This window comes from Diabrotica virgifera, chromosome 8 (assembly GCF_917563875.1).
Source record: "Diabrotica virgifera virgifera chromosome 8, PGI_DIABVI_V3a".
Lineage (NCBI taxonomy): Eukaryota > Metazoa > Arthropoda > Insecta > Coleoptera > Chrysomelidae > Diabrotica > Diabrotica virgifera.
The window spans coordinates 227,481,911-227,509,720 of record NC_065450.1 but is presented as its reverse complement, the minus strand read 5'-3'; the positions used below and the strand labels follow the sequence as shown (position 1 = coordinate 227,509,720).

Here is a 27,810-nt window from a genome sequence, read left to right as displayed (position 1 = left end):
ACTTTTTAAAGGCAGGACTCAGAAAATCACGGAATCAGGGTGAAAATTTTCCGCAGAATTTTCCAAGCAACAAGTATACTTAAACATTAGGAAACGTCATGCCAATATTTTTTTTTTGATCATTTTGAAATAAATATGTTTAATTTATTTAGTTGGCAGGACCCACAAAATCATGAAAATTTCATTATTTTCCTTACATGTTTGTATACATATACACTCCGTTAGCAACCCTCCTGTCCAAAAAATTTTCTTCATAAAATCGATAGTATCCTGTCATTCTACCGATATGGCAGGACTCAGAAATTCATCGCAAAACCCCATTTTTATTTTTTGGGAAAATCTAGTTTTTACAGGAAAATGTCACAGGAAATTTGTGAATGTTTCCACAGATTTACTTCTACTACTTCCAGTATTGCAAAAGGCAGGACTGATAAAATCGTGGCTGAACTTCTGTATAATATCTCCCGGTCTATAACCACGGTCTCCATTGTTGTATTTCGTGGTTTCATCTCTTATCCTTCAGTCGGGCATTGTGTGCTGCGAAGCATTATTTTAATTTGGCAGCATGTTCTCCTGCGTCTTTTACTTTGGTTTTGCTTCTAATCCATTTATTTGTTTTTCTTCTGTCTATAAGCCTCACCCCGAGCACTGATCTTTCCATCGCTCTTTGAGCCTTTACTATTTTATCCATATTGGCCCTGATGAGTGTCCACGTCTGTGAACCATACGTAAGTCTAGGGAGGATACACTGATCGTAAACTCTGGTTCTCAAATTTTGTTCTATTTTAGTGTTTTTCAAGATCCAACTCAGTTTTACAAATCCTGCCCACGCTAATCTTATTCTTCTAGTAATTTCGGCAGTTTGATTTTCTTTGTTAACTTTCATTATCTGTCCCAGGTAGATGTATTCGCTCACTGTTTCTAAATTTATGTCATTCAACGTTATTTGTCTAATGTTCGTCGTATGTTTGGTGTATCCCTCATTTTTTCTTTCAAGTCCATCTTAAGACCTACTTTTTCCGAAGCTTGAAATAGTTGTGCCATCATGGTCTGTAATCATGGTACAATAAATTTCCATGGTACGGCACGTAATGTTCCAAAATCGGTCGCTTTCGCGCATGACGTAGTAAAGATCCTTCTTCACGCAATATTTGAAAATAGTTTTGCAAGGAAGACTTTTTTATTTTAAATTTTTAATATAATTTGGCTAATTTAATTATAGTAATTATAAAGAAATGATAAATAATACATTTACTAAGAACACTAATATATCCTTTTATATGATATAATATGACTTATTTGCGCTGACAGCGCTGATACATACATATATTAAAATATTAGCAACGAAATACATACTGTCTGTGTGCGCATGCGCCCGGCATTATAAAATTTCACTCTCGATCGTAAAGAAGTATAACTTCAAAAATATTTTGTAGCTAATTTAATTTTGTTGATTTTCGGGTAGTTATTTTAGCAAAGTTTTGAAGCTAATATTTTAGAAACTTGTTATTTTGTCAACACAGATAACCATTATAAAGCATTATTATACAGGTTGACCAAGTGGTACTCCAGAGTTCGATATTTCAGTTGTTTAAAGATACAAAAACAGTAATATCCACAAAAAATGGGTCGCTACAAATTTTAAAATTATTTTCAAATATACAGGTTATCCCACTTCTTAATTTGTTGATGATCACTTTGTAATTTAGGTACTCAAAATTTGTAGCTACAGCTACACTTGAGTACAAACACAAAAACAAACAAATACACGAAAGCAAATAAAACTATATAGACACTAACGAGTAAATGTTCTTAAATTAGTCTATACAAGCTATAACACATAATATATACTATCCAAAAAAACTGAAAAAAAAATCGCTAAAAACGAGTTAATTATAAGAATTTTGCAAAATAATCCACTAATAGTAACGGTGGGAGTGTGCTGTGATAGTAACTACCATTACAAATAATGGCTCACAGGGAGACAGGGATCTTTGCTACGTCACACGCTTGACATCAGCTGTCAAATGTCATGCGCAAAATTGTACCATGGTCTGTAATTCTTCGAAATTCGACTACGTTTATCAAAATGGTCTGGTCGACTCTTCTCTGTGCAGTTGAAACGTAAACGTAAACAGGCAATAATTGATGGATTCGACCTTTACTTGATGGAAGTTCATTTTATCTCACAATAAAACACTGAAAAACGTTTGTTTTTCTATACTTCCACAAAATTTATTACAACTATGTTATTACTACAGCTGTTTCGGCAAAGTGCCTTTCTCAAGTGATATATTTAACAATGTGTTTGCCTTTTTAAGTCTTTAACTGAAGAGGTTGAGGAGTGGGGAGCTGTTTGTCTCGAGTTGGTCATTCAGAATTATATCTGTATTTTTCAATTTATTAATTTCCATTGATTCTAAAAGTGATAGCTTAAGGCCTTTATTTTGAATATGTAGAATTTGAAACGCTTCATTGAAAGAATGAATTTAGAATCAATGGAAATTAATAAATTGAAAAATACAGATATAATTCTGAATGACCAACTCGAGACAAACAGCTCCCCACTCCTCAACCTCTTCAGTTAAAGACTTAAAAAGGCAAACACATTGTAAACTATATCACTTGAGAAAGGCACTTTGCCGAAACAGCTGTAGTAATAACATAGTTGTAATAAATTTTGTGGAAGTATAGAAAAACAAACGTTTTTCAGTGTTTTATTGTGAGGTAAACAGGCAAAGAACGAGAACTTTTCAACACAGTGAAAGTTAGAAAACCATGATACCTAAGCCACATATTGAGAAATAATAAGTACCAATATGCTCAATTAATAGTGAAAGGAGTGATCGAAGAAAAGATGTGACTAGGAAGGAACAGACCATTGTGGCTAAGAAACATCCGACGATGGACAGGGCTAAATGTTGAACAGCTAATGACAGCTGAAGACAGACAAGAATTTGCAATTGTAGTAGCCAACCTCCATTGAGGGGAGGGCACTTTAAGAAGAATAAGAAACTAAATGTTTAAAAATAATAATAATAATAATAATAAATGATGGTTTTGCTTGTTTTAATCAAGCCTTAATTAAGAATTTTGCTTTAATTAAGATCCCAATTTTGCCTTAATTAAGAAATAATAATCCTAGGAGACCTCAACAGCAGAGTCGGGAAAAAGAACAACGACAAAGTAGTTGGCAGTATGGGGAAGATAACACAAACAATAACGGAGAAAGGTTAATAGATATCTGCGACCAGAATGGACTTAGAATAATGAATGGATATTTCCAGCATAGAAATATTCATAAATATACGTGGACTCAGGAAACACGCAACTTAAAATCAATTATAGACTATGTCATTCTTAAACAAAAAAGTCGACTGAAAACAACAGATGTGAGAGCATGTAGAGGACCAATTTGCGGCAGTGACCACTATCTCCTACGTTCAGATATTTCATTTCCACCGAAAATAGAAAAAGAAACGCAGCAAGGTAATAATTCAAATGAACAGCTCCAAGAAGTACGATACAATTTGAATAGTTTACACCAAGAAAGTGTTAAAAACCTATATAAACGTAGACTGGAAGAAAAACTAATTGAAACGGAAGATAATACCAGAAATGTGAATCAGTCATACGAAAACATCAAAGAATGTATACACGCCGCTGCCTTAGAAGCACTAGGGCGATATGAAAAAACCGTACATCGAAAACCGTATTGGTGGGATCAAGATATTTCGCAGGAAATAACAAAGAAAAGAGAATCGTATCAAAAATATCTGAACACAAAAAACGTGGAAGACAGAATACATTATAAAAGAATACAAGCGAGGGTCAGGAGAAAAATATGTCAAAAGAAAAACGAACTCTGGACAAAAAAGTGTACCATGCTAAATACATACATAGGTGGAAGCCAAAGTTCAGAAAGTTGGAAACTATTAAAAAATTTAAGAAACGACAGAAAAAAAGACATTATTCAGTCCATATCACCACAAACTTGGGAAAGATACTTTGAAGATTTACTAACAGAGACAAGAGAGCCCTTCAAACAGATACAATCCAACGATATACAAAGCGTCAGGTTGATAGGATCACCAATCAGAGTAAATGAGAGAGAAGTCGAAACCATATGTAAACAGTTGAAGAATGGTAAATCACCGGGCCCAGGAAATATAGCTCCGGAACTAATCAAATATGGACCTAAAGTTTTAATTAAGCGGCTAAGACAACTTTTCCAGCAATGCTTGAATAACCATGAAATACCTAAAGAATGGAAAGAGTCACATCTGAGCACTATCCACAAAAAGGGAGATAAATCAAAACCTGAAAACTATAGAGGAATTGCAGTCACTAGTAGTATCAGCAGAATATATGGAAAACTTATTAAAAATCGAATAGAAGAAGAATACCAAAATATGGAAGCCGAAGAACAGGCTGGTTTTCGCGCAGGTCGATCTACAATAGATCATGTTTTCTCCATTACTCAGATAATTGAAAAGAAAGTTGCTCGTGGCCAAGAAGTCCATCTGATGTTTGTAGACCTTAGAAAAGCGTATGATAGTGTCCCGCTGGTTAAATTATGGGAGGCACTGGAGAAAACAAATGTAAATATAGAATTGGTTGAAGCCGTAAAAACGTTGTACTACCAACAAACAACAAGAATTAAAACGGGAAATCTCATAACACCTGGATTCACAGTAATTAAAGGACTAAGGCAAGGATGCTGTATCTCACCAACACTATTCAAAATATACCTCGAAGCAGCACTCAACAAATGGAAGAAAAAATGTACGAATATGGGCATACCACTAACGGACTCAACTTTGTACACGCTGTGCTTTGCGGATGACCAGGTGATCATCGCACAGGACTCTGAAGATCTTAGTTACATGATGCGAAAACTATTAGAAGAGTTTACAGAGTGGGGCCTAGAAGTGAATATGGAAAAAACTGAATACATGAGTATCGGAGGAGACCAACATAGCCTCCGAGTAGAGGAAAATCAGGAAATAAAATTATGTGAAGACTACAAATACCTGGGAGTAAAGATCACTCAAGACGGAAAATTAGATGCAGCTATTAAGGAACGAAATATACAGGGTAGGAAAGGCATATCCTTACTAAACAGCGTACTGTGGGATAAAAATATTTCTAAGGAGAATAAAAAAAGAATATATAACACTATAATAAAAAGCATCACAACATATGGATGCGAAGTGTGGCCCATAAAAGACAGAACAGAGAAAATGCTTAGAGCAACAGAAATGGACTTCTGGCGCCGTTCAGCGGGAATATCTAGACGCGACAGAATAACAAACGAGAGAGTCCGAGAAATCATGGGGGTTACACATACTATTGTTGACGACATCAGGACGAAACAACTCAGCTGGTACGGACACGTAAGGAGAATGCCGGAGAATAGAATACCAAGACAAATCCTCGAATGGCAACCAAGAGGAAGGCGCAGACCAGGAAGACCTAGAAGAAGTTGGAGAGAAGGAGTTGATAGAGAAATCAGGGACAGAGAACTCGAGGACGATCTATGGAATGACAGAACGAGATGGAGATTGGAAATCGGAAGACGTCGAAGAACGTTGTAAACCGATATTATATATATATATATATATGTATATATATATATATATATATATATATATATATATATATATATAATAAATGATGGTTTTGCTTGTTTTCGATTCAGAGGGTTGCACACCAGCTAGACGGGCTGTTTCTACCATTTCAGGCGTCCTCAGTAGCTTTCGTTAGTGTGCCTACCTCTGGACCGAAAAACAGCTCTACCATCATTTTAAAGGGAATCTGAAAAATAATTCAAATTTCCCATCAGACGCGATACAGCGACATCTACTAACAAATTGAAGAATCTCAGATGCAGAATCCACCAATTTAATAAGAATTAAAAATGGTAAATAGTATTTTAAAACTGAGATTTTTCGTGTTGAAAGTTCTTACTGGTACATCCTTAATCTGCGACTTTTTCAATTAATAAGACAGCAGACGACGAATATAGAAAACGAAAGGGAAACGATCACATTTCGCTTTCATTCGTCTAGGAAAAACGGACAGCAGAGGAACTTTCAGTACTCAAATCCGAGTAAAGGAAATAAAAATAATAAATGATAGTTTTGCTTGTTTTCGATTCAGAGGTATTCGATTCAGAGGTTTAAAATGATGGTAGAGCTGTTTTTCGGTCCAGAGGTAGGCACACTAACGAAAGCTACTGAGGACGCCTGAAATGGTAGAAACAGCCTGTCTATCTGGTGTGCAACCCTCTGAATCGAAAACAAGCAAAACCATCATTTATTATTTTTATTTCCTTTACTCGGATTTGAGTACTGAAAGTTCCTCTGCTGTCAGTTTTTCCTAGACGAATGAAAGCGAAATGTGATCGTTGCCCTTTCGTTTTCTATATTCGTCGTCTGCTGTCTTATTAATTGAAAAAGTCGCAGATTAAGGATGTACCAGTAAGAACTTTCAACACGAAAAATCTCAGTTTTAAAATACTATTTACCATTTTTAATTCTTATTAAATTGGTGGATTCTGCATCTGAGATTCTTCAATTTGTTAAATGTTTTAAGTTTAATTTAGGCACTTAACAACCTCAAAAATTTCGCTTAGCACCCTTCAGAAATGTTTAAGGGACATTTTTGAATAGGAATCCGCAAAGAAACCGAATCAGAAAATTCTTCATTTGGGAGCGGCGTCACAACATGGACTAAAAGTTAGAGCTTGGTGACAGACGGAACGAGGAAATCATTCCATATATACGACGCAAATAATTTATGTCACGGCCGGCCCCAGTTAACGATAAGACATATTTCTTGGACGTTTGAGTAGTTACTCGTTTTTGAAATGAGCGTCCATAAATAAAAAACGGTGAATATGGTTGAACAAATATAAAATCTCTCCAGTAACAGCCTTTAGCTTACTTAGTGGATTGTAGTATTTACACTTCTCCAATAAATTAACGCACCACCTTAAAAATGAGTCATTTTTATTGTCTCGAATTTCCGAAACCTGTTGTCTGATTTAAGTGATTTTTTAATTCGTTATAGCCTTATGTTTTAACAATAATATCATTAAATTGTCATTGTATACCGGGTGTACCAATCAAACTGTGATTTTTTCTCGAAAGTTCGAGTCACCCTGTGGAACATTCTACCATTTATAAAATACTGAAATTAAAACCCAACTATAGCCTCATGTTTTCTTAACATTCTGTTTTTTTATTCATTCGCTTATGTTGGATAATAAAAAAGTTAGGTACTTTAACAACTAGCCTTCATTTTTGTCTCGAATTTCCTAAACCTGTTGTCCAATTTAAGTGATTTTTTTAACATGTTATAGCCTTATTCTTTAACAATATCGCTGTAATAATATTGTTGCTAGACAGGTAAATTGTCATTGTAGGTATAACAGGTGTACCCATCAAACTGTGATTTTTCTCGAAAGTTCGCGTCACCCTGTGGAACATTCTAGCATTTATAAATCACTGAAATTAAAACCCAACTATAGCCTCATGTTTTCTTAACATTCTGTTTTTTTATTCATTCGCTTATGTTGGATAATAAAACAAGTTAAATACTTTAACAACTAGCCTTGTTTTTCGTCAATACAGGGCATTTTTAAATAAGTATGGCAAACTTTAAAGGGTAATTCTGCATGAAAAAATAATGACAGTTTGCTTTATAAACGTATGTCCGCAAATGCTTCGTTTCCGAGATAGAGGGTGTTGAAATTTTTCTGACAAACTGGCGATTTAATTATTGCTATAAAACCGGTTAAGTTATGCAAATGAAATTTGGTGGGCTTTAAGAAGTACTTATTGCGCCTTTTTTGAAATAGGTACAACTAGGAATTTAATACTTATTCACCATTGGCGCGCATACGGGTAGTGTGACTTTTATGTGCGCAAATGGTGAACATAAAATTCTTAATTTTATGTCAAAAAATGCACAATAACTACCTCTTAAAACCCATTAAATTTCATTTGCATATCTCAACCGGTTTTAGAACAATAAATAAATCATCAGTTTGTAAGAAAAATTTCAACACCCCCTATCTCGGAAACGAAGTATTTGTGGACATACATTTATAAAGCAAACTGTCATTATTTTTTCGTGCCGAATTACCGCTTAAAGTTTGCCATACTTATATAAAAACACCCTGTATTGATGAAAAACAAGACTAGTTGTTTAAATACCTAAGTTTTTGAAGATATTCTTCTTTAGCGGCGATTCGATTGAGGGTAAAATTGTACATAAATCTGCGCGCCTGCGCACGCAGACAGCATGTAGTTCATTGCTAATCTTTCAAGATAGGTATGTATGTATCTGTAACCGTGCAAATAAGTCATTAAAAGAATATATTAGTGTTTTTAGTAAATGTATTATTTATTATAATTCTTGTGTTTTTGGATTTGTGTTTCTCTGTAGTATAATAATAAAATATTATGTAGGCATAATATTTTTACACTATTTGTCGCCGTGTTGTGTTACCATTTGATCCGAAACTTACACGTCAATTACAAGGACCTCGCTGGAGTAGTTGGTAGGGCGTTACCTCCGAGATGAAAGGACGCGGGTTCGAATCCTGGGCGATTCATATTTTTTTTAATTTTTGGTTGTTTTAATAAAAATTTTTTGAAAGTGGTAGTTAAGAAAGTTAGTTTAATTTTTAAATAAAATACAAATAACCTTTTAAGTATATTTACTTCGTTTAAATTACCTATTATATAATAGAAGAATATCTTCTTACGTGCGTACAAAGTACACACACATTCTTTATTTATTATCCAACATAAGTGAATGAATTAAAAAGCAGAATATTACAACTATCGATGAGTTGCCAATGACCGTTCAAGATATGAGATAGCTGAACCTCTGAACGTGTTCAACTCAAGTGAGAGTCAAATGGTGCCCGGGGCCTAATCATGTAATATTTAAAACATCCATATGTTACTTACAACATTCTAGTCAAAACAGTACAACATGTGCGGTCAAAATAGCACGAGATAAATCACCAATCGGTAGAAGAAGTATCGGCCGACCGCGCAAAGGATGGAGTGCCAACCTTCCATAGAGGTATCAATCCGCCAATGAACAAGCAGAATTGCTTATAAAGAGAAAGAAGAAGAATAATTCTAGTCAATGTTTCTATGACTGTATAATTCTGTTCAGCACTGATGATGATCTGTAATTAGATCGAAAACGTTCTGCAATGTGATGTAGCCCTTTTTAAGGAATTTTAATAAATTTTATAGGGGAGTGCATTTAGATTTTCACTTCGGAAAAAATCAAACAAGATAAAACTTCTTGTAATTTCATTAAGAAATGTTTAATACACAACATATACAAAAAGTTCTACTCGAGAAGTGGGTGCTTCATTTTTTATTAAACAAATGAACAGCGAAGTTAGATGTTTTTTTAAATAACTCCGAAAACATAATTTTTAGAAAAAAACTGACTTGACCATTGAAAGTTCAGAAAATTTTACAAAAAAACCTTATATAAAGATTTTTCTAAAATTAAATCTCTAGCTTCTGTAATTTTTTATTTATGACGCTAAAGTCACCCTTCTCACACACATTGGCGCACTGTAAACTAGCGTTGGAAGAAGTGCACAGTTGAGTTTTTTAAATGTAATTCTTTAACTAATGGATCAAAAGAAATTTTACAAATTGAACATGAAAGAAGATGAAATAAGCTATCTTATGGTTGTAATAAAAAGAAATAAAATGTATGGACATAAGTACGGTGTGGGCGGAAAATGAGCCTTACATGAATTTTGTTTAAAAATGATTTAAAAATGTGTAACTAATACAATTTTACTTATAAAACTCTCAAATTTGCACAACTTGCCTCTCAATCATCTTACTAAACGATGTTTTGTTCAAAAAAAATCTCAAAAATTTAATTCAAATAATACGATGTCTCAAAAAATGTAATTTTTGAAAACTTCGTAGTTTTACAGTATTCCCACCATTTTAAGAATAAATTAGAAGGTATTATTCATTTAGAAGGTATTATACATTTAGAAGGTATTATTCAAGTTTGAATAAATCTAATACAATTTTTTTGATATTTTTTTAAAGCTTGGGATATAATCATTACAAACACTAAATTATTTTAGTTTAAAAATAAAATAAACAATTTCTTTTTGAGAAAACTAAGAAAGGTAACAAAAATGTAATACAAAAACCGAAAATTACCAGCTGAAAAAATGTATATACAGAGTGATCAAAACTTTTTTCTGTAAAACTTACCTAAAATACATTTAAGAATAAGCTTCAACAATAATAAATGTTCAACAAATTTTTTTTTCAGCTCCTATACAGTATGTCTGCGTAACTTGGAACCTATTGATAACTTTTTTAATATCAGTTTTACGAAAAAAAGTTATTCTTTATAAAATACTCTGCATCGTATATAACATAAGATGCAACCATCAAATATCAAATTTTGTTAATTTTGTACGAGGTATCTCAAAAAATATGAATTTCACTCAAGAGTAAAGTACCTTTATATTTCACAATATCGAAAATTTTTATGAAGAAAAGTTGTTTGTAATTAAAAACTATATTCCAATATGTAACTATATCCTTCTAATCGAAAATTTGTTTTTTTTAATATTGTTTCAAATTAATAATACCCAACATCATTAAATTTTCACTTATTATTTAAGATAACTGTTTTATTATTAATTTTATGAAGAAAGTTATTCATCATAAATTGCTGTGCATGGTCTAACAGTTAATATGCAAATATAAAATATTATATTTTACCAATATTATATGAGGTCCCCATGGACGTATAAACACAGATGGACTCAGCAATACCATACCTTGAATACACACTGTTTTGAAGCTTCGGTACTCCTGGGCCAGAGGGTAAAGGGGAGTAAAACGGGTATCGATAGAATGTGACGCTTCCTCAATGAGCATAAGCGTGCTTGAATTATTACTCGTGGGGATAATAATTCAGGCGTTAATAATAATTGGAAGTAGTAATAATTTATAAAAACACGTTCAAAGAATTTAATTAAAAAAAACAGAGTATAAATATTAACAATCACGTTTTTATAGAAAAAATAAAAACAATTTTATTTGTTATTAAAATTAATATAATGTCAATATAGTTAAGCCCAAGTTAATTTTTTAATACGTATCAAATAATACTATGATAAAACAAATCAATTAAAAAACATACATTGGTCAAATTAAAGTACCTACCTACATTTATTGTAGTCCAGTCGGGTTAGACGAATAACAAGCCTAACCTTGCATTAGGAACTGCCTCAAATTTTATTTTTCTAATCTTTAGGGGGGTCAACAGTAGTGTAAATTTTAAATCTCGACTAAATTCCGCCGTTGCGTTAGCCGCCATCTTGATTTTAAACGAGAACCGTTTTGGCTCAATATCTCCGTCATTTTCAAATTTTCGATAAAAAGTATGAGAACCAAAATTGTTAAAAATGTGATTTTCTATCATTTCTATTATCTCGAATTATCTCGTTTATTATTAGTTTTACGACAAAAATGTACCTATACAAAAATGGAGAGAATTAAATTCTAAACAATTTTGATTTCTTTCATTTTTTTTGCTAAAATTAACATTTAAGGTAGTACGTATGCGGTAATCTCGCGAGCGTAAGACCTGATTGATTTAAAAGCAATTGTTTTTGTTCAATATCTACGCCATTTTCAACTAAAATTTTCCAAATATGATTTCCTACAATTTCTCTTTAACATTTTTTTATGCGGTTGATATTTTCCGAGTTAAGTGGGAAAATAGTAAAAAGTGGTGGGGGGAGCATAATTACTGAATTGAATCTTGCTTCCGAGATGCACCAAATTTTATAATTCTCTCCTTTAGGGGAGATTAATATTAGTGTAAATTTAAAATCTCGACTGAATTCCGCGGTTGCATTAGCCGCCATATTGATTTTAAAGGAGAGCCGTTGTTGCTGAGTATCTCCGCCATTTTCAACTTTGCGACAAAAAGGTAGGAACTAAAATTGTTGGAAAATGCAATTTCCTACAATTTCTTTTTCACAATTTTTTTATGCGATCAATATTTTCCGAGTTAAAGGGAAAAATAGTGGAAGCGGAGGGGAAGTATAATTATTGAATTGTCTCATTTATTATGAACTTTACGACATCACTGTATATAAACAAAAATAAAGAGAATTATATTTTATAAAGTTTTTGAAATTCCCAATGAAACACCAACCAAAGTAAGTACATAAGAGACATACATAATAACAATAACTTATATGCATTAATGTCACTTAATTTTATTAACTAGCCGGTTTTATGGGTTGAAGTTGCCTGTCGATATTTTAAGTTTCATGTCAGCTAATATACAGTAGAACCCCGCAAATCCGAACTAATTGGGGGGACAGCCTGTTCGGATTCCGAAAAGTTCGGATTATCCGAAAGTTAGCCTTAACTAGTAGTTCAAAGCGTTCATTGTGATTTTGAGTAGCCAAACGTTCTCGCAAGAGTGTGGACAATATTTTTGGACTCAAGTTGACTACGAGAGAACCAAAGTAAGTTTGTGTTTAAAACACTTTATAAACCTATATATTAAAGTATAATATTTATTTTTAAGAAATTTTAAATGTCAAAGTCCTAGTAATCCTACATTGTCCAATATTCTGGCTTTACTCTGTATAATAAACATGTTTTTAAGTTTTTGTCTTGAATTTTTAAATTTTTTCACTTTCCGTTGGTTCGGATTTGCCGAAAGTTCGGATTCGCGGGGTTCGGATTTACGGGGTTCTACTGTATTTTTATATTTCAACATTTTTTTTTTAAATTTTGGGCTCTGTTGGGGGAATTTCCTCATTTCCCCCCACGTAGACCCGCCACTGGTTCTCTCGAAAAGTTGTAGTAAATCGTAATTGCAACAATTTCAGCCCTTACACTTTTTGTCGAAATGTTGAAAATGGCGGAGATATTGAACAAAAACAATTGCTATAAAATCAATCAGGTCTTACGCTCGCACCTTTACCGGATACGTACTACCTTAAATATTGATTTTATCAAAAAAATAAAAAAAATAAAAATCGTACAAAATATAATTCTCCTCATTTTTGTATAGGTACTTATTTGTTGTAAAACGATAATAAACGAGATAATCCAATAATTCATTAATTATGCTCAAACTGTCACTATTTTCCCCCCATAACTCGGAAAATATCGACCGCACGAAAAAAATTATAATAAACGAAATTATAGAAAATCGCATTTTCGACAATTTCAGTTTCTACACTTTTTGTCGAAAAGTTGAAAATGGCGGAGATATTGAGCAAAAGCGGTTCTCGTTTAAAATCAAGATGGCGGCGAACGCAACGGCGGAATTTAGTCGAGATTTTAAATTTACACTACTATTGACACCCACTAACAATTAGAGAAATAAAATTTGGGGCAGCTCGTAATGCAAGGTCAAATGCTATCCGGACTGGGCTATTTGATAATGTATTAAAACATACTTTTCAAATTTTTCACCAAATAAGTATCATATAGACCTTTCAGACTCTCTTTACAGACAACAAATCCTAGAAATCCAGTTTTTCTTCTGGTTTCTAAAATATTAACTAACCTATAGGATAGATTGATTATATATTCTTTAAGAACATCTAAATAACTGAAAAACTGTTCTTTTGTTTTAGGGGATAATGGTTTTTTGTATAAATATTTAGGAAATATTTTGAAATCTTTATGTTTTCTCCTAAATTTGCTACCCAAATAGTTCGATCGTCAATATTATTTGGAAACCTACATAGAAAAATAAATAATTTTTTATTCATTTCACTAATTGATTTGAATGCATGAGAAATATCAAATTAAAAAGCTACTAAACAGATCTTTTTAAATCAGATGATGTCTACTTACAATTTAAAAATATATAATTTAATGAACTAATATCTTGTTCAATACATTAATATGAAGGACCCAATGGTACGCCTATGAAAGACATATTTCAAAATGTAAACAGACTTCCTCATCCTTCTATAAAGTAAATAAACAGTACTTACAAATGAAATGAAAGATCCGGATATAAATGTTAAGTTTTTTTTGCAAATGCAACACTGTAGCACCATTATTATGTATGTTTATTTCACTTTTCACAAAATATCACTCAGAATATAGCCAAAATAGCGAAAAACAACTTTTCCTCAATTACCTTAAAAAGTAAACAAACATGGAATATTTGACATGGACGTTTGTAGACAGAAATGCAAACACCGTTGCCATTTATTTATAGTTTCAATGCTTCTACATATACAATAATTGGTTGATATCTATTATTCAATGATATGAACACTTGATATTTTAATTACCATTCAATATGTAAATTAATATAACTGAACAATTATTATTTTAGTTTGATAGCATCTGTAGACACGACATAAAAGAGTAACATTTTCAGCGATACGCGAATAAGAAATTTTAATAAAAATACGTGACAACATGTGAAGGTACTTAGATTGTGACCTATTCAAATAATTTTGGCTTCACAATTTTATGTAAATAGCTGAGTCCATCTGTGTTTGGACTCTGTGTAGGTCCATGGAGGTCCCTATGTAAAAACATTATATTTTGCGCAATAAATATTTACCTTTATAGTTCACAATATTTCGATTACAAGAGTGTAATTGCATATTGACACATCGTTTTTAATTCTGAACAACTTTCCATAATAACAATTTTCAGTATTATGAAAAATATAGGTATTTTACTCCTAACTGAAATATTTATTTATTGACATATCTTGTACAAAATTGATAAAAATTGATATTTTATGATTGCATTTAAAGTTTTGAGAATATGCAGAGCTTTTTGCTAAGAATAACTTTTTTATTTATGTAAACAAACACGTTTTATAAAAAAAAAATCGGATTTTACAACTACTTTTTAAGGATTTTTAGGAAAAATCCGCCATTTTGAATCCGCCATTTTGAATTTGCAAATTGTAATGTCAGATTCGGGTTCAGCATAATCAAAACTAAAATAAAAACATTTTTTATCAAAATAAAATGTTGAATTCACCCATATTCTTAACATTATTTATACAAAACCATTGTTATTGTTTAAACAATTAATAAACAATTAGCGGCGAAATTTGTGAGTAGAACTTTTTACTTTAACATGTATATAAACTAACAAAAACAGTTTTAGAAAAATATAACCTTGTTTGATTTTTTCCGAAACATTGTATCTTTTCGTTCTAATTGCACTCCCCTAATATACCTTTTATAAAGGATCTTACTTATTTTTTTTTAAGAAAATTAGTACTTGCCAGTAACTATTAATATGGCTTGAGAACACAGATGGCCTCAAAACTACCCAGAAAAAATTAAAATGACTTTCTATAAAACACTAATAAGACCAGTGCTAACAAACGGGGCAGAAACGTGGTCACTTAGACAGAACGACCAAGAACAGCTTAAATGTTTTGAGCAGAAAATTCCAAGAAGAATATTTGGAGGAATAAAAGAGCAACAGTTGTGGTGCAGGCGTTGCAACTTTAAGTTCTATGAAAGTTTCTGGGAACCAGACATTGTAAACCTCATTAAGGTAGCAGGCCTTAGATGAATAGGACATGTAATCAGATGAGAGAAAAGTGCAACAGTCTGAAAAGTTTTTGGCTGAAGAAGGACAATTAAACTACGAACTAGAAAAAGAGCGAGACTTTAGATATCAGGACAGCTGAAAGGTATGATTTAAAATCTATTCAAGCAACAGCATTGAAAAGAGTTGCCAGAGACAGGGGTGAATGGAGGAATATTCTGAAGAAGGCTTTGGCTCATAATGAGCTGTGATGCCAATAATGATGATAAACCTAATCCAAGAGTTTTCATTTTAAAAAACAAATGTTGATACTATGATCTGTTTTTAAACCTGGAGGAGTAGTTCAAATTTACCACGCTGTAATGCTTGTTTGTAATTGGTCCAACCTCAGACAAGTTTACTCCACTGTTATGAAATTTTGACACTAATGACATTTATAAAATTTTGACACTACTAGCATTTCATAGGTTAATTAAGTTATATCAGCGATTTTTTGTGTTTTCTGCGTTATTCCTTTAATTTTAGATTTTTAGTTTACTTTTATATAAAAATCAGTTGTTTTTAGAACTCTTTAGTCACATATTATTATATGTATGGATTACCGTCGAAGGCTGATATGATCAACCAAAAAATATGTATTTGGTGATATTTCTAGTGACTTTCTTGGTGTAAATCTGTCTTTTCAGTTTACTCGTCATGGTTTCAAAACAAACATTAGTACAATATAATAGGATGCATCTTGTTCCTGAATATACACTCACCGGCACAAAATTCCACCACCCAAAATTTTTGATTAAGTTTGATAATTTAAGTATAACTTTATTATTTGTACTCTGATTTTCAAGATTCTTGCACCAGTTTGTAGGTACATGTATTGATATAGTTCGATATTATTCCAGTAACACAAAAATTTTGCTTGCATTGCATTATACGGGGGTGAATGGAAGTGTTGTATTCCTCCTAACTTTAAAACATTCTGTGGAAAAATGGAAGGGCTGGTTTTGTTTCATAGTCCTGTCATATTATCCCTAAGGCATTACTAAAATTTTGTTTTCTGAATTATCCGAATATCTCTTTTCTTGTAAGAGCTGTACCATTTTTTGTAAATAAAAACACTGACTGACTCATAAAATAGAGGTTGGATTGATAAGATTAGAATGGGCAGCATGCAGTCCTGATCTCAATCCTATTGAGTATTTATGGGATGAATTAAAAAAAGCTATTCGCCGTCATTGGAGGCCTCCAGAAAATTTGGTACAGTTATGGCCCTGGTAGAGGAATATCGGGTTATTCCCCAGGCAAGGATAACACATCTTTATTCGATGCCAAACAGATTGCGAGCAGTCGTTGCTGCAAGAGGTGGACATACCCGCTGCCCGCTATTGAATTGTTTGGTTTTGTTGTTAATTTTGTTTTGTTTTGTTAATTTTAGTGAGTTTGATATTTTTAATTAAAAAAACCTTCAAAGCATTGTTTTTATTTAAAGCTCTTACAAAAAAAGAAATATTTAGATAATTCAAAAAACAAAACCTTAGTGATACTTCCAGGATAATACAAACAGAGTATGAAACAAAAACAGCCCTCAATATTTTTCCACAGAATTTTTTAAAGTTAAGAAAAAATACAAGGCTTCGATTCACCCCTGCATAATGCCATCTAAGCAAAAAAAATTGTTACCGGAATAATAAAAAACGACATCAATACATGTACCTACAAACTGATGAAATAATTTGAAAATCGGAGTACAAATAATAAAGTTAATTGTTGTTAAATGATGTTAATTCTTCTGCATTATCTATTTTAAAAAGGTACTCTATTAATGGCCAGTTTTAGATTACTATTTTGTCCTATCACATTATTATACATTTATTGAGTTTTCTTTACTAAAGACACACAAGTGCTTGGACAAGATAGATAGTGCTTTAGGCTCATCTCTTTTCCCTGAAATGTTAGAATTAATTTCTACTAAATTTTATTTTATACGAATTTTATGAGTTATACCAATATTACAACTTTCTATAGCAAATTATGCAAAAATACAAAGATTGTGCTTGGCAGGTCACCTTATAAGAATGGATAATCGCAGAACACCTAGTAGAACGCTTAGCGAAATTATGGTGGGAAGTCTGCCAGTAAGAAGACCAAGGAAAAGGTGAATAGACGAAGTGATTCGTCTATTCAGAGACAGAGATACTTGGAGGCAGATGCTGGCAGAGACCAGGGCTCTATTTGGGCTGTAGTGTCATAGGAAAGAAAGAGAAATATTATTTTAGAGAGCCCTATGGCTTAAATCTAGATGGTAAAATATCAAACAGAAACTTTAGGCAGTTTCTATTTGATATTTTACTATTTATATTGAAAAGCTTTCAAAATACAGATTCTTTTTGGGCAATAAATTACACATTTTTGTTGTGTCGTTACTAATTTATTTATTTATTTACAGCTATATTTTTTATATACATTGTTATTTGTCCACGAGGAAAATAAAATTCCTGTAGCTGGCTGTATACCATAAATCACAAAAAATACAAGATCCTTTGTAAAAGGTATATTTAAAAGGCCCCAATAAGGGTTACATCACAAAACAAAACGTTTTCGGATTAATAGGTAATCCGTCATCAGTGTTAAGCCCTAAAATAATGGTGGCTTTTTGGTGGCTCACGCATGCATGCTATTGTAAGTATGGCCTCCGTCAATTCTTAACCCTAGTCAACTTTTATAACATTGTCTATTATTAATTAGGTTATACTTACTATTTTAGGGCTTAACACTGATGATGGATTACCTATTAATCCGAAAACGTTTTGTTTTGTGATGTAACCCTTATTGGGGTCTTTTAAATATACCTTTTACAAAGGATCATATCATGTATTTTTTATTTATTGTTATTTTGGTCTACAAAATCTTGAACCCCTTTCTAAGATTGTCCATGTTTTTTGCCTAGTGAGTAATGACTAACTGTAAGTAATAACTAATAATCACACTAATTTACCCCTTTCATTCTCTAAGCACCAATTTTTTAAACTGTATATGGGAACAATAGACGTTTACTGTATATTGTGTATCTTCTAAATAAAATAAATATGTGTATACTTACTCTATTAAAATAGTTTAAACTACATCTAACTTTTGTTTATGCTTTTGTTTCAGCTTTTTGTGTATGTGAAATTTGAAACTGACCCCACAAATTTTTTGTTCAAAACAAATAACAATCACAATCCTTTGTCCTTTGTTATTTTTGTTTTTTTTTGTCCACGTAAATATTGAGTTGACATTTGCTTTTCTATGATTTGAATCTGTTTGATCTGTAGCCAATCGTTGAGCCCGATTAGCTATGATTAAAACTTGATTGGTTAGTTCAAACCGTTGAAACGTCAATTTCGAATCGTTTAACCTTGAAAATGTTTTCATGCATTTTTGCGCCACATAATTACAATTTTGTCGATAACGTTTAAATGAAATCCAAGTAATAAACCAAAGAAATCAACAAACTCAAAACCTCTTTAAATAAAACTGTTTTAAAATAAATATGAGCATCGAACCAAAGAATACTCCATCCAATAAGAAGCGAAAGTATCGACTATTTCACGATCCAAATTTCTTTGCGCATGTACGATCCGCCATGTTTCATGTATTATTTCTTATTTCTCAACCTAACCCCTAACAGCTGTTTGTTGTAAAATTATTGTGTTGTTTAATCTTTTCTAATTGTAGAAAAAATGATAATACTATTAAACATATCTATTGTTAAAATAAACTCTCATTGTGATGGCTCCACGCAAAGGTGGATTTTCTTGTGTGGTTCGTACTGGGACGCCCCACTAGATCGTGAACAAATAATTCTCTTTTCAGTACCGAGAAATCGTAGCAGGTAAACGATCGTAGGGGTAGGGCAATGAGAGAAAGTTCTTTTTAAACATTTATGTGATTCCATATACGTACATATCTGTTAAAATTATTTATTCCCAGATTTTTAATTAAGCTTTTTAATAAAAAACAATTTAAACATAGCTATTTAGTGTTTAATTTAATTTGCAATAGTATAAATTTAGTGTACGGTTCTAGAAATAAAGGTCATTTTAAATTTATGCAAGGCAGGTCCACAACATCAATTTTTATTTTATGACAGCTGAGGGAAAAACTTATGAGTGGAAGAGAAAGACTTGCACATTGTGTTTATTAATCTTGGGAAGGCATATAGCAAAGTTACCAGAAACCTAATGGTACTAAGTAGGAAAGGAGTGCCGGCTGAATATGTGAGAGTGGTATAAAAAATGTATCAGAAGGTAACAATTAGAGAGAGCGAATGCAGCTGAAACTGGAAAATTTTGTGTGAAAGCAGAGCTTCATTAGGGTTAGGTTAAGTTCCGTATTGAATCCGCAGTTATTAATAACTAGAACTAGCGAATAACTAGAAAAGATAATGTTAGGAATCAGTATATACGAAAAAATTGGGTGTGGATCCTATTGATCCTATTGGAAACAAAATAAGAAACAGGTTAAGGTGGCTAGATGCTAGATCTGATGTCTTCTTTCTTTTATATAGGCAGTACTGCCTGTTTTTCTTCAACGGTGCATTTTATTCTGTCCCTAAATTGTCATTACAGCTTTTCCTTGGGCGTCCTATACTTCTTCTGCCTAACGGTGACTTGTCCCTTACTATCCTTGATTTAAACATCCTGCTTATATGTTTAATCCACTCTTATTTACCCAGGTATTTATATTGTCCACCCCACATATGCGGCTGATTTCCTCACTTCTTACCCTGTCCTGTAGTACTTTTCCAGCAATCCTTCTTAAGATCTTCATTTGGTTGGTCTCCAGATGTTTTTGTGTTTTGCTTGTATCTGGTCTTGTTTCGGCCTTATAAGTCATAACTGGCCTAATAACTGACTTATATATTTGGGCCTTTGTTTTGCACTCTTACGTGTTTGTTTTTCCAAATTGTGCCGTTTGGGCATCGGCCGTTCTACTGGCCTTAATTATTTGTTCTTTTACCTCTTCGTCGATATTGTTTCCAGCTGATAGATTAATTCCCAAGTATTAGATGCTAGATGTGATGATATATCCAGGAGAGTTGAATTTGGTACAGTACAACCAGAGTTTCCAGAAACCTCAGATGTACAGAAAGAAATCGAAGGTGAATAAAGTCATTCTAGCCTCCGCCGCAGAGTTTCCTCGTGCAGCGAGAATATGGTGGTGTTGGAGGTCAATAGACATTCAAAGAAATTTCTCAAAAGGAAACAAAAAAAAATGATCAATCTAAGACAAAGTGAATAGAAAATTTGAAAGTATAATTATGTCCTAAGTAAAAAGGTCTTGGGTCAAAAATATCTATTTTTCAAATTTTTAGTACGAAAAAAAGTAATACAAATCGATAGAAATTTTAATCTCTATTTTGAAATTAACTATTAAATTAAACTAAGCATCAAAAATCCATCACGTTTACATAAGTTTACAAAACTTAGTCAAAATCGATATTTTTAACTTAAAACCTTTTTACTTATCAGTACAAAAGTTATATATGGGTTATATTAAATTTTACAGAAAAAAATACAATTCATATTAATAGATCAACTTAAGAGGATCGGTACGTATTTTCGGCTGCAATGCTATTCAAATGGGGATTCATTTTTTTCGAATCCTGAGAAAACTAATAAGTATTTTTGAAAAATTTAAACGCAGAATAAAAGATTACCTTGTTAGCGAGGGCCGAAAGTCCCTGAGAACTTCAATAATGTTTATTTTAATAAGTTACAGGGGTGAAAAACTAAGAGAAAATTTAGTGTGATTTTTAATTTCAAATATCTCATTCAAAATAAACTTTTTATTTATTCTAAGGGACTTTCGGCCCTCGGTAATAATTTAATCTTTCATTCTGCGTTTAAATTTTTCAAAAATATTTATTGGTTTTTTCAGGATTTGAAAAAAATGAACACAATGCCGTGGTAATATTTTCCAAATCTATCTTTGTCTTACAACGCACTCAACCGAATATAATATTGTCAGCATATATTGTCAGTCAGACACTGACAATCACTGACAATTTTAAATATTTGACATTGCATCGGGAATATTTTGAGTTATTGATTAAATATTATTGATATATAGTGTATTTGATAAATAATTGATTTAAGACGTGAACTTAATAAAAAGTTATTTATTGTGTATATTTTGTGGAAGATCCAAGCAAAGAATACATCAGGATAATCTGCGATCCAAGTATTTTGTTGTTAAAGATGTTCAAAATTTTAAGCGTTCCATAACAATATATTATTAAAAAATCACTTTAACACTTTTCCTCTATTCTCGATTGAGTATTAGTTTTTGTTGTACAAATAAAATTATTACAATCACTGAATACATAGTTAGTGAAAAAATTATCACATTTATTAACTGAATTAATAATTTGAAATTATAAAAATAACAGTTATATAAGAACATTCAAAAGCCATCTCTTTAAATTAAAGATGACATTTTCAAGTAGAATGACATTCTAGTAATATTTACATATCCATACCAGTGTGAATTTTACTACACGTAATTTGCCGGGTAAAGACAGAAAAAGTAGGGATACACGTAAAATATTTGCGAATTATGTACCCATAGCCTTAAAAACACTATAGTTTTAATTATTACTTTGTTTCTGTGTAACTCAAATTTCCTACAGTTTTGAACGAATTCCTCATTACTTTTCTTAGTGTAGTGTGAAGTATTACCCCTACCATTCTCCGACCGATATTTCTGTCCCCTGAATATCAAAGGAGCCGACAGATGCTTTCGCTTCTTATTGGATGGAGTATTCTTTGATCGAACCATCATAGAAATTCAAACATGACATGGAACAAAATGTCCTCCCCTATGTCAAAAAAGTGAGGGAAACCGTTTAAACATAACCCCAAATGATGCTACAAAAGTAGATGAACTGGTAATATTCGTAATATTTAATTATTGCAGTGTATAATCTGACTTGTTGTCTTGTTGGCGTAAATTTAAATTAACTACAGGTAAAATGAGTATGAAACGAGGAGCACTAATCGTAATAGAAGGTGTAGATCGCTCAGGAAAATCAACCCAATGTAAAAAGTTGATCCACGCTCTAGAGAAAAAGAAAATTGAATCCAAGTTGATCGCTTTTCCAGACCGTAGTACCTTAACGGGAAAACTTATTGACGAGTACTTAAAGAATAAAGACTGTAAACTCAATGATCAAGCCATACACCTCTTGTTTTCCGCTAATCGATGGGAAAATGTGGAGAAAATTAAGAATCTGTTATTTGATGGGGTTACCCTAATTATCGATAGGTATTCTTATTCTGGGATAGTCTTTTCATCGGTGAAAAAAAGTAAGTTATATTATTTTATAGAAATAGCTACATTATCTAAAAAGTTGAAAACAAAAGTATTGAACTATATTTAGTCGAACCCGCTTATTGGAATATCCGTCGTGTCGAGCAAAAGGTTTTCCCTATAACAGGGATATTCTAATAACCGATCACATAAATCTGGTAAAAACGTTTTGGGACCTCAAATTTACATTCCTTAAACCGGTATTCTAATAAGCGGGTTTGACTGTATGAAACATGGTTTTATGACAGAAGGCTTTTTTAGCTTTCTATCATTCATTTTTGGACATAGGCCTCTACCAACTCATTTCATCGATTGTTATCCTGTGCAACATAGTTCCAATTTATTGTTTTTATGTCATCTACCCATCACATATTATGTGGTCTTTCTCTTGGTCGTCTACCTTTGTAAGATCTCCATTGTTGTATTGCGGAGTTCCAACATGAGTCTTTTATCTAAAAGTGTGACCTACAAAGTACCATTTGAGTTTGGCAATTTTTGGTGTGATATCCTGGACTTTCGTTTTCGATCTTATCCAGTCGTTCCTCTTTTTATCTAACAGTGGTATATCTAACATTGCCCTTTCTGTTGTGAGGCTAGGTTATTCATATTGGCCTTGGTTATGGTCATAGATATATAATACTCTAGATTGCGCCCTGCCATCTTAAAATGGGTGAAGGTTGTGACAGAAAAATGAGCCTATTAGGTCGGTAGTCTCTTTTTAATTCAAGGGGACTATCGACAACGTGACTATCCCACTTTATCGAGTATTACACCTTGACAGTTCGAGCGGGTGGTGACGAGAAATGGTCTTTGGTTCAGGACATGGATAATCGTGGTTTGAATCCCATACCAACTTTACTTTTTTTATTTTTAATTTAATCAATATTGCGTTTATTAGATATTTTTACATCTGGAAAATGGACCTAAGTAAATCTAGCATATAATAAATATATGTATAGTAAGTTAATATTGGAATACATACTATAAATTAATATAGGTATTGTTAAATTATACTCGTAGTATAATAATAATTACCAATCAATATTAGCATTTTGTGGTTTCGATTTAGTATAATCCTCACAATTATAATTATTAAAAACTTTCTACTGTAAACAAAATACGTTAACAGTAATTGTACTTTTATTTCTTTTGTAATAAAAATAATACAAAAAAATTTTAAGTAGGTACTTATTCATCCTTTGAGACATATTATTATACAATGTATAGGACAAGTCATTCTTTCTACGGACAAATAAAATTAAAACACAAAAATTATATAAACATTACAACATTTATATATTTCTCACTGAAAAAAATAAATTCCACTTCACTATAAGTCCACTTATCCTTACAATATTAATTTTTGTAACTGCATATTAAAATAAAAGTCGTTCGCTATTAATTGTATAAATTCGGCCTTATTCGAATGATGTGAATGATGTTTGTTTGGCTTCTACCTTTTCAAAAAATTGTAACAATAGTTTCATAAATAAAAATGTCTAATTATAATTAATAAATTGATGGTACATTATGTTAATATTAATTATTGGTAATTTGTACAAATATTTAACAATTACTTTATACTATTCTAACATTAACTTATTAAAAAAATAGCATTGGCTTTTATATTTTTAAAAATCTATAGGTACCTACACAGTTTTTCTTGTGTGTTATATATTTCTTTGCATAGATTTACTTTAGAGATGTAATAATATCTAATAAACGCCATATTGATTAAATTAAAAATAAAAAAAGTAAAGATTGGTAAGGGATTCGAACCCAGATTATCCACGTCCAAAGACCAAAGACCAGTTCTCGTCGCCACTCACTCGAACTGTCAAAACATTTAGATAATACTCGATAGAGTAGGATAATGACGTCGTCGATACTCCCCTTGAATTAGAAAGACTACCGACCTAATAGGCTCATTTTTCTCTGTCTCAACCTTCATCCATTTTAAGAGGGCAGGGCGCAATCTAGAGTATTATATATCTATGGTTATGGTTCAGATGTGACATCTAAATATAATGATAGGTAGGATACACTGGATGAACACCTTGCTCCTCAAGTATTGATCTATTTTGCACATCTTAAGTATCCAACTTAGATTTCAAAATCCTGGCCATGCCATTCTTGTTCTAGGGATTTCCACTTTTGGTTTTCTTTGTCAAGTTTTAGAATTTGGCCTTTAATTGGAATTTATAGTTATATGCCTGCGGTCATCTGTATTTGTCTTATTGATTTCTGGGCCGACATATTGGGAGCTGTCTGTGAGTTTCTCTACGTATTTTACTTATTTCATCGTCATCCCAGCAAAACTCACTAATTCCACTTTTGCTAGAATTGAGTTAAGTGTCCTGATCGATTCACAATATCAATTTTGATAGTCTGGCAGAAATAACGAAGTCATACAAAGTACGTAGAGTTGATTGTCTAAGTCAGTGGTCAGCAAAGTGCGGCTCTGGAGCCGCATGTGGCTCCTTAAGTGAGGCTCTGGTACAGATATCCACGGAAAGCACAATGATATTTTTATTAACAAAAAACTTGGTAGGAAAAAATTACATTTTATTTTGATAAATTAGCATCTGAAATCTTTACCAATAGTAAAAAATCCTCTTGATACTACGATAACAGAGTTGAAATTTTCTCCTTTTGAAATTGACACTGGTAGATTTAAAATACAATTGCTGGATTTAAAAATCAAGGAAGTAGTACAAGTGGCGCTCTAAATTCGAACATATAATTTGTGTTGAATTAGAAATATTGAAGAAGAAAAAATTTGATCTTGGAGATGGAAAACATGATCATTTTCAACTCTTGGAATAGCATTTCTGAGTCTAACGATCAGCGGAAAAAGCTTGCGTTTGATGTTCTTTCCCTTTTCTGTTCTACATATCGATATATCAAAAAAATTCAATTTTGGGCCAAAAATTAAAAAAAAAATACAATGTTGTAGGAAATAAAAGCCCTACAAAATGAAAGAAAATAGAAGTTTCTATGGAGATTCGAAACAAAAATATTGCCAAAAAATGAAATAACACGTTTTAATTTTTTGGGGGGTATGAGTATGGCTAGGGGTCTAAAAATTGAATACCTTTTGATGTAAAACAACATGATATTTTTATTTTTGGAATATTGCTGGGGCAATTTTTCACTATCTTAACTGGTTAAACCCTATAGTTTTATTTAGTGTACTACTTATTTAGTATAATAAAAGTTCACTGAACAAGCAGATTTGGCTCCCAATTTTTTTTAATTGTTATAATGTTCATATTTGGCTCTTTGGCTAATAAGTTTGCCAACCAGTGGTCTAAGTCACTGAATATGCATAGGTCCAAAATTACCATTTTGTTCTCAGGCAGAAGTCACTAAATGTTTGTTTCCTCGGATCTAATATTTTGGACTTAGTGACTTTTGCCGGGACGACAAAAATTTGTTCTATTGCTGTTATAAAATATTGTAAAAATTAAATGGATAAGAACAAAATTTTACAGACCAAACAAGTAGGTATTAGTAATCAATGAGTTCAATCTAAAATATTTTTAATAACCAAAATTCTCTTTTAGATATGTCTATGGAATGGTGTCAGCATCCTGAGAACGGCCTTCCTAAACCAGATCTAGTGCTTTTGCTAACTTTAAGTCTAGAAGAAATGCAATCAAGGCCGGGTTTTGGGAATGAAAGGTACGAAAATATGGAATTTCAGAGAAACGTGGCAAACATGTACAACCAGCTCTACGATGAAGATGACAATTGGGTTAGAATTGATGCTGCTGGGTCTATAAATAAAGTCCATAATAAAATTTTAGAAACTTGTTTAAGGAAAATAGACGAAGTTGGGACAAAACAGCTAAAAACTTTAAATTTTAATAAAGGCAGTTAAAATAATAGATCTACTAGGTGAATTTATAAATATATTTAAATTATATTAATTATTTTTTATATATTGTATTAGTATTTAGTAATTGCACATATGAGGAGTAATTGTATATATACGGATGTTAATTATTAACATGATGTCAACTATAAACAGAATCAAGTGTTTTATTTTTTTGGTACCTCCTTATCCTATAATTCTTATCAAAGAGTAAATAAATAGAAATTGCAAAATATTGCGCAAAGAATGCATTAACGTTGCAATAAAGGAAGTGTCACCAGAATGAAAACTTTTATAGATAGACCTGGGAGACATCTATGATATTGACAAACATTTATTATATTGATTAATTTCAATAAATTTCAAAATACCTTAATGATAGACATACATTAAGCGGTAAAATTAAACCACCTTAAAAATGGGACATGTTAAATTTTTCGAATGACCTGTTGTCTGATTTGAATGATTTTTTAATGTTATAGCCTTATTCTTTAACAATATCACTGTAATATTTTTGCTAGACGGGTAAAGTTCATTTTATACCGGGTGTAACAATCATACTGTGTTTTTCCTTAAAGTTCGGAACACCCTGTGGAATATTGTAGCACATATAAAATATCGAAATTAAAATTCAATTGTAGTCCTAGGCTTTATTACCATTTTCTTTTTCCATTCATTTGTTTATGTTGAATAATCAAAAAAATAAATATGTTAACAACTACCCATGTTTTTCATCAATAAATCCTCATTTTCTGCTTAGTTTAATAGACAAGCCTAAAGTAGGCTATGAGAATTACCAGTTTAATAGATGTCAAATTGTTAACAGTCAAAAAGTGTCTGGTTTGTTGTGAAAATTAGTAGATTTATTATTTAACATTTCAATTAAGTCTGTATTTTTTTTGTTGTTTGGTGGAAATGGAATGTGCTACAAGGAATTTGACCCGCGATGACTGTGTTCAAGCAGTGATCTTACATAGCGAAGGACTT

At 31.9% G+C, this 27,810-nt stretch overlaps 2 protein-coding genes across 2 annotated transcripts in view; one reads left to right on the top strand and one right to left on the bottom strand.

The window, feature by feature from the left end:
• LOC114331810 (DNA fragmentation factor subunit beta) overlaps nucleotides 1-18,859 on the bottom strand; it is an 84,320-nt gene extending 65,461 nt beyond the window's left edge. The window contains exon 1 of the mRNA XM_028281478.2: nucleotides 18,694-18,859. The gene's annotated coding sequence lies outside the window, so the exon portion shown is untranslated. The remainder of the gene's footprint in view (nucleotides 1-18,693) is intronic.
• A 3,594-nt stretch (nucleotides 18,860-22,453) lies between these two features.
• Nucleotides 22,454-26,981, top strand: LOC114331812 (thymidylate kinase). Its single transcript, XM_028281479.2, has 2 exons — nucleotides 22,454-22,942; nucleotides 26,513-26,981. The coding sequence occupies exons 1-2, from the start codon at nucleotides 22,609-22,611 to the stop codon at nucleotides 26,827-26,829; spliced, it is 651 nt and encodes a 216-aa protein (XP_028137280.1). The 5' UTR covers nucleotides 22,454-22,608; the 3' UTR covers nucleotides 26,830-26,981.
• Nucleotides 26,982-27,810: the final 829 nt, after the last annotated feature.

Coding starts and splice junctions, on each gene's coding strand:
- LOC114331812 (XM_028281479.2), top strand. CDS start 22,609: ATGAGTATGAAACGAGGAGCACTAATCGTAATAGAAGGTGTAGATCGC. Junction 22,943..26,512: donor CTTTTCATCGGTGAAAAAAA/GTAAGTTATATT, acceptor ATTCTCTTTTAG/ATATGTCTATGGAATGGTGT.